The sequence below is a fragment of the Artemia franciscana genome, chromosome 4 (assembly GCF_032884065.1).
Source record: "Artemia franciscana chromosome 4, ASM3288406v1, whole genome shotgun sequence".
Taxonomy (NCBI): Eukaryota; Metazoa; Arthropoda; class Branchiopoda; order Anostraca; family Artemiidae; genus Artemia; species Artemia franciscana.
The window spans coordinates 24,975,913-24,984,703 of NC_088866.1; the positions used below are offsets into that span (position 1 = coordinate 24,975,913).

The 8,791-nt window shown below is 34.5% G+C and overlaps 1 protein-coding gene across 3 annotated transcripts in view; it reads left to right on the plus strand.

Annotated features, from left to right (window-relative positions):
• Positions 1–8,595, plus strand: part of LOC136026192 (uncharacterized) — a 305,310-nt gene extending 296,715 nt beyond the window's left edge. For all 3 annotated transcript variants that reach the window (XM_065702511.1, XM_065702512.1, XM_065702513.1), the window contains 2 exons: positions 2,743–2,879; positions 7,871–8,595. In XM_065702511.1, coding sequence (XP_065558583.1) covers positions 2,743–2,879; positions 7,871–7,968 — 235 coding nt within the window. In that variant the 3' untranslated portion in view covers positions 7,969–8,595. The remainder of the gene's footprint in view (positions 1–2,742; positions 2,880–7,870) is intronic.
• The last annotated feature ends 196 nt before the right edge of the window (positions 8,596–8,791 follow it).

An 8,791-nucleotide genomic window follows, 5' to 3' on the forward strand; every position in this document is an offset into this window, starting at 1 on the left:
GGCTCATAGAGGATCAGCTAGAGTCTGAGATAGGTTAACAGGATTTTACCTAAGTCGGAGAGGGATGGGAAAGATTTTCCAAAGTCTAAACACAAAGACATGGCATCAGATGGTCTGACAAACAGGCACAGAGAGACAGAGAGATGAAAAAAAAACATACAAACACATAGAGTCAGGCACGCAAACATACAAAGACAGACATAGAGAAAGGCAAATAGACGCTTACACAAAAAGGCATTGTGATAGAGAGGCAAAAAACAAGCAAAAACACAGTCAGACACCCAAACACACACAGACAGAAATAAAGATAGACAAACAGAGGCTCAAACACACAGACACAGAGAGAGAGAGAGAGAGAGAGAGAGAGAGAGAGAGAGAGAGAGAGAGAGAGAGAGAGAGAGAGAGAGAGAGAGAGAGAGAGAGAGAGAGATAGAAAGAGAGAGAGACAAAACATGTACAAACAAAGAGAATCAGACACATAAACACACAGAGACAGGCAAACAAACGCTCACACAAACTGGCGCGATGAGAGAGAAATAACATGCGCAAACACACAGAGTAAGACTCATAAACACATAGAGTCAGGCACACAAAAACACAAAGAAACACAAAGAAAAAACTAACGCTCAAATAAACAGACACTAAGAGACAAAAGACATAAAAAACACAGAGCCAGACACGCAAACCTACAGAAAGACACAGAGATAGACAAACAGACACTTAGACACACAGGACCAGAGAGAGCGAGAAAATACATACAAACACACAGAGTCAGACAGACAAACACACAAAGACAGAGACAGAGAGAGGCAAACAGATGGTCAATCACACAGACAGAGTGAAAGAGAGACAAAAACCATGCACAAACAAACAGTCAGCCACACAAACACAAAGGTGAGACACACAAAAAAAAAAAAAAACAGAAACAAAGAAAGACAACGCTCGGACACACAGGCACAAAGAGAGAGGGAGAAAGAGATAGATAGATAGAGAGAGAGAGAGAGAGAGAGAGAGAGAGAGAGAGAGACATGGCACACCGTCTAACCTAGCCTAACCTAGCCTAACATAATCTACTAGTATTTAAGAAAAAGGCTAAATCTTTGAAAACTAGATAATTTAGAAGTAAAATTCACTGTTTCAAGCCGGAGTACCCCCCCACCCCCTCAAAAATGCTAGAACCCTATCACCAAAAAGTTTAAAACTGCATCGTTCTGTTTTGATCAAAATTCATTGAATCTCAGCAACACCTCCGTTAGATTTTTTTCGTTTTTATTTCTACATCTTAATTCACTTGTGCTGTTTGCGTAGCCTTTGTGACACGCAAAAGCAAAAGTGAGGATATCGATCCAAGCATTAACATAACTATAATGTAACATCCATGTGTGTGTATCAAATGTATAACAATATAGTATCCGGTTAATCTATTTTCTGGAAGTAATTGTCTCCCTTCCGTTTGGAATATTTCCAGAGATAGAAAAAACACAATTTATGACTTTATCGACCTAGAATCTGTGCGGAGAATTCCCTGACTGGGGAAACAGACTATTTGATAGAATTTATTTCCCGGATCAAAATATTAGGAATGATTTGTTGGCACAGGTAGTTAAGGCACCATTCTGTTAGGTAAATCACTGGTATTACGTCCAATTCCTACTGCGGACAAAAACCTTTGCTGTCATCGAATTATAAAGGTTTCCTGCGGAAGAAACTTGAAAAAAAGAACATTTCGATGATAATGTCTTTAGGAAAATATCTTGAAGAAAAAACCTTATAAGAAGACAAAATCCCTTGAAGAATAAAAAACGCCTTGAAAGAGAAAAATTTCGAAGAAAAAAGAAAAATCTTGAAGAAAATGAAAATTCGAAGTAACAGAAACATCTCGAAACAAAAAAGTCTTGAAGAAAAAACATCACCTTAAGTTTACTAACATTCACGTGAGCACGATCTTCAGTTACAACCTGGGGTTCTCCATTTGCCTGGTGGGCCCTAAACTCTAACAAGTCACGCGAGATTGTGTCATTGTCAACTTAGGCAAACAATCACGTAGTACCCAGGTGTACTATAGTATGACGTAACGTCATCAATACCAACTTTTTCGGGGATTAGCAACTCATATAGCCCCTATAGCTGTGATATATAATAGTATAACCCCTATAGCTGTCATCAAATAGATTGAGGGGATACTTCTGATGCTAACAAGCTGTGGTACAAAACCCAGGACAGATCTACGAAGATGCCGTAAACTACATAAAAGTTAGTTTGGGACCCTTCAACGTTGTATGTATTCACTGTGGAGCCCTTGGTTTTCCAGAGGAGAGAGTCGGAAACAAAGGTGAGTTATTTGGATATTGCTGCTTGCTCTGTTGAGTTGCATTAACACCTCCATACTTTCCAAAGCAATTGGTTTGTTTTTTAAGAATGTCACTTGCTCTCTAAAGAGTGCTATAAACAAATCCGAAACCTGAACTCAGGTTATGCTTCATAGGCTAAAATTGATATTGTCTAGCAATACAGGCTAAAGTTAAAAATAAATAGTTAATAATTATTCATCATAATTGAGAATTCGAGCACATCCTTAGTTTGTTTAAAATTGCTTTACTTAAAAAGTGGCCTGATGTGTGACTGGGTATATCTTAACCGAGTTGCTGGTAAACAGTTCACTGAGAAACACCCGATATTAAATGTGAAGTATAGCTTTTATTTTTGGACTGCATGCTTTTTATTATATTCTTACTTTTATAGTATACAAACAGACCCAGATCCAAAAGGAGGAACAAGTTTATTGAAAGTCAAAGAATTATCTCAGGAAATCGGTGGAAATTATAGCTGTAACATTGGGTCGCTAGGATCAAATAGTGTTTTTGTTCATGTTTTAGAAAGTAAGTATGTTTAATATAAAATAAAGAAAATTTCTTAGCATATAGTCTTCTACGTCTAAATATTTTATTGTTTTGTTTTTTTGTAAAAAAAAAAATAAAATTGCATGTCTCTGCTACACGTTTCGTGGTCAATTTATTAAAATAATGAAAAACAGGGAGGGGGTTAAAAAACGGCATAAGCCAAAGCAAATATATTGCTTAATTTATAGTTGTATTATCTATCTTTTTATTATCTTTTTAGATTATATTCTTTAAACTTTAAACATTATAAGAGAAAAAATGAACAAGTTGAACTGGATAATAATATAAGTTTTTTGTTATGCTTTAATTTAATTTTTTTTACCCTCATAACAGAATAATGCAGTGATGTCAATTCACATAAACTAGGGGAGGAGAAGGGGGTGAAATGAATTTTTCAGCATATATGGCAAAAAGTCAAGAGATAATACCCACCCCCTTCCTTAATTGACGGGATGAGAAAACAGATAAGAAATTGATATGAAGAGGAGACTAATAAGAACCAGAATTGAAGGAAGAAAATTTACCCAGGAAAGCCAAATGCTAGACACACTAAAATTCTCAAAAATGGGAGGATGGCTGAAAGGTATCATAATACTTAAATTGCAATTTAGATTGCCCCTTCACTATTTTTTTTTAAACTTCGTCTTATTGAAGCTAATCCTACAGATTCAACTTTAGACTGAAATAAAACGATCTGAATAAGAAACACATAAAAATTAAAAATGAGAGATATAATTCGAGGGTTAATCAATAAAGTTTAACATAATATTAATTATGCAGGATGGTACATAAGTCATTTTCCTACTTTAAAATAAGATCTTTTTTAAGTGAGAGTGATTTAATATTATTCAAATATAACATTGATTAAAGATTATAGTTTTATCTGGTTTAATTTACAATTCTGAAACAAAATTCAAAATTAACTTATTAAAAAAAGACGCTTCATTTGAAATGCTAGTGACTACTGTGATACCCTGTATTTGTGTATTAAAATGCTCATTAAGATTTGTTGATTATATTCGAGGCTTACGCCGCAAAGGTTCATTGCCTCCAAAGGAAAGAACTACGTTTCATTGGCTAATCCAACATACTACTTAAAATGTGAGGTAAGATCCCTAAGAGTGAAACACCATGGAGCCATATCTAAAATTTCTTGAGTGTAACATTTGATTTTTTGAGTAATTAAATAAAAAACAGGCATTTTCAACTGAAATTAAGAAGCAACATTAACACTTCAAACGGAGAGATATTATTAAGTGTATGAGGGGTTTGCCCCCTCCTCAATACCTCCCTCTTTACGCTAAAATTTGACTTTTTGTTCTAATTATTTAAGAATGATTCCTGATACACAAGGACCGTTTAATTAAAATAATAAGCTTAGGCATATTCAAAAACACTTTAGCATAAAAAGCGAGACACTGAAACAGGGGCAAACCCCTCGTATACTTAATAATTTCTGTTTGTTTTTAAGTTTTAATGTTACTCCTTACTTTCAGTTAAAAAATCTTGTTTCTTTTTTATTTAGTTTCTGCTAGTTTTTCAATTAATGTTGGGAAATCCAGCTTCCCCTCCCATGAAAAATTCCGTTCCCCCACAAAAACTCCTCCATGGAAAGATCATCCCACGTAAGCACTCTACCAGAAATTCCCCTCCCCCCGAAAATATTTTATACTTCTCAATAGCCAAAACTATATGTAAGAAATGGACAGAGATCATAACTTGCAGCCCTTCTCCCAGGAGATGTGGGGTGTCACGTCATCCTCAAAGACATAGTTATTAGATCTCTCAACCATACTGAAGAAAATGACTCTGTCAAAATTTTATTCCGACTATTTGGGCAAAAGGGGGTAGGAGAGGGCTAGTGCCATTAAAATCTTGGGTCACTGGAAAAGGGCACTATAACTTTTGATTTCCGATCAAATGAGCCGTCTTCCGATATTCTATATCACTGACTCGATACAATCACCCCTGGGAAAAAAACAAAAAATAAAGTCGCATCCGTGATCTTGCTTCTGGCAAAAAATTCAAAATTCCACGTTTTGTATGCACCTGCTTGAAACCTCTACAGTAGGGTTTTCTAACATTCTGAATTTCGTGGTGTGATTTTCATTAGGATCACTTGATTTATTATGGTTGTTTCCCTCTTTTAAAAAATTATTCAAATTTTGTCAGACACATAACTTTTGATGGGTAACATTACACTTGATTAATTTTATATACTTTGAATAAGAATCAAAATTCGATTCTTTTGATGTATCTATTAGTATCAATACTCTGTTTCTTACAGTTTCGGCTACTATTGAGCCGCATTGCTTCTAACTTAAAGTTCGTTACCGCGAACTGTTTGATAGCCCATTCAGACCCATAGGGAAACCGATTAGAAAAAGGATCGGTACGAACCGAAAAGTGTTCAAGCGATAGGTGAAAAATATTTCCGAAAAGCGCAGATAACAACTAACCTACTTGTGTGCATTTTCTGTGGCCAAGAGTTTGGCAAAAAAATTTAAAAATGTGATATCAACTTCAGGGATTTCTCTTGTTGCATTAGCCGCAAAATTGTGTTGGCAGCAACAACTGTTTAACAGTTGAATAGGTTATGCCCGTGGAAATGCCAATGCACTAGTTAGCTACATCGAAATTCCTCCAAAATGTAATGTTAAGCTTGTAAAGGAAATCCCGAGCCCCTACTGGCTTGATTTTATGAAAAACAAATTGACGAAAATCTTCTGCAAGTTTCTAATAAAGAAAAACTTGAGATATTTTGGGAAAGACTTTCATCACGCTGTTATCAAAGCACTTAAATAAATGAAAAAAAATTTAAAACAAAACTAAAGAGTGACACTATTATGAACAAAGATTATTATATATATTAAAACTCACTTGACGTTTTTTCGAAAAAAGAGAATGAAAATCAAAAAGATCTACAGCCAGCAGAAAAATATATTTTATCAGTCAGTCTACCATGATTTTTGCGAAGCCATCACCAGCAAAACAGAAATGAAGATTATTTTCCTAAAACTGAAGCCAGGTGCAACACTGAAAACAACAGAAGTTATATTATATGAGCACTGGCTTGACATTATGCAAAAAAAAAGACAACGAAAATCGATGAAAACCTATAGCCAATGAACAACATACTTTAATTGGTCAGTCCGCCATGACCTCCACTAAGCCCTCATCAGTGCAATTAAAAATAGAATTTTTTTCTAAAAATGGAGCAAAGAGCAATGCTAAATAAAAAAAAAGTTGTAATATATGAGCATTGGTTTGACATTATGCAAAAAATACGAAAATCAATAGAAACCTACAGCTAGTGAACAACAAAGTTTCATTAATTTGTCTGCCGTGACCTCCTGAAGCCATCATCAGTACAATGAAAAGAAGGATTTTTTTCTAAAAATGAAATAAAGAGTAACGTTAGAACAAACAGAAATTAAATATGAGCGCTGGCTTGTTACTATACAAAAAAGAAATTCGATGAAAAATCTTCTGCCAGGGAACGATGTACTTTCATCAACCACTGCGCCAAGACTTTGGTAAGCCGTCATCAGCACAATGAAATAAACAAAGAGATTTTTAAGAAAGTAAAGATCTATTCTAAAGTGAATAGTCCACCTTTGCTGTGTACTGAACCCTCCGGTCTTTATTATACTGTTTGAAATTGCAGTACCTGAAATAAGAGGGAAAGTGTCATTGGCTCAGTGTCCTAGTACTAGCTTAGTCCAATCATATTCCTACAACTTAAAGGAGCCTTTGAGGTAAATTCCTTCTCCTTACCCTCCTCACACTAATGAGAAGTTCCTTTCATAGACAGTTTGAAAACACGGAGACATAAATTTGCTCCTTGAGGTTGAAGACCCCTTGCCTCCCTGCACGAAAAGATCAACTGGCCTCATCTCTAATATTTGAAATTTAGCTGCGCGATCTATTATAAATTTTTGAAATAATATTCAAGATGGCCTATATTATACATTCATTCATGGATAGGGATAATTAATTTTTTAGCGTTAATGTCACTTACCGTTCGTAACTATAATTAGTTTGAAAAGACAGCTTAATAGAAAAATACTAAGAAAAAGAAAAAGTCGAATACTATACTGAGAGAAACTCCCCAAAAATATTGAATAAAAAGAACTAGAATAAAAAGCCAGCTCAACTTGTGCAGATAAGAAGAATAATTGAAAATTGGAAGGTTGAAATTAGTAAAACCCAACAACTAAGAGTAGTTTTTTAATTCCCTTTTTTTTATTCCTATCTGTCTTGTGTCGTGTAGAGTCAATTTGACAACAAATGCAACTGAGTATATTAAAAACGAAGAAGATTAAAAAGAAGCAGCAAATATGGCAAGGACCTTAAATTGAGATAAAACGAACATAGGGGAAAAAAAGCAAAAAGTTCACACTATAAGATGAAACACTTTAACAATTTATGTTTTGTGCCTGACATTAATGAGAGAAAAGACATGAAATAATTTTAGGGGATATCGATCGCCAACAGTAGAAAGAAATGGCGCATAAAATGTAACCAGGGATTGATTTGGGGCTACAATTTCTCCACTTTATTAGTAAAAAAAATTAGAATAGAGACGTTTCATTTCAACTGATAGATTTAACGTATAATAGGCTTTCATATGCATTTAAATTCATGGATTGCTCGGGAGGAAGGGCAAAGCAAATCAGGTTCTCGAAAAGCCAAAATTTGAATCAATTACAGGGGCAGGAGGGGTGAATTTGCTAATCAGGGAGTCAAAGTTTTGTTGGTGCTGCCCTGCGTAAATGCTATGAAAACTCATTAAGTCAATGAAATATATAAGTCATCACCTATAATTATGACAAACAGATCTTTTGTATTCATTTAGAATTTTGAACTTAATAACTTTTTGTGACTTTTTGAGAATTTTTGTATTCATTTTCTTCGTGCTAAAAGACCCTATATAAAATTAATATATAATTGCTTTTTGTCTCTTCTAGGTGACCTTCCAGCCCCAATGCAGCATGGAGCTGCTTCAAGACTTGAAAAGACGTTTTTTCTAATGCTACTAGCCTTTCAAGCTTCTCTTGTTGACTGAAATTTACCCAAGAGAGAAGAATTTTGTCCAAAGACTCTTATTGAATACAGCCATCGGCATGTGCTTAGTAATTTAAGGCATAAAAAGGGACCAGTCCTTCTTTCCTCCAAGGATATTTCACCTCAGCCTATTAAAGCTCATGATGTGTGGAAAACATCCGTGGATCCAAGAAATGCCACCCTTCAGAGGAGATTTTTCCGAATCCTTTTGGTTTTAATGAAAGCTGCTATGGCTGCAGCAGTAGCTCAGGATGGCACAAGTTCACTGTAATGATGCCAAACAGAGTGTAGATTCTAAAGCAGCAATGTGAAAACGCGATCGCATGAACACTGGTGTGAAAATGCGGCTATGAACAATGCTGCTGTAAATAAACAATAATAATGTGAAATAATGTATGAAGAGGTAAAAAAAAAACAGGTAATATAAATACAGTGTCTTAGAGAATTACTCTTCAATATATTGGCAAAATCAGTCCAACATAAAAATATACATATGAATGATTTTATTTTATTTAGTGACTAAACCCGTACAGAGTATTTCACTATAAAACATACATATAGCTAGGATTATATAACTAGAATTTTGTTTCTTTTGTTTTGCTATGGAAAATAAAGTCCGTATTTTTTCTTTTCTTTACTTTGATGGACAACGAAAACTTTCTTTTTTTAAGCTGCTTTTCTAGTATACCATTTGTTTTACTTTTACTTCTGTTAGTTTAAAATAAGCTCTTTTTACATTTTTTTCTTAGTTTTTGTTTCTAGAGAATTCAATTGTCATAAAAAAAAAACTCTGTCATAGTATTCTACCTTTACTTTAAATGTTT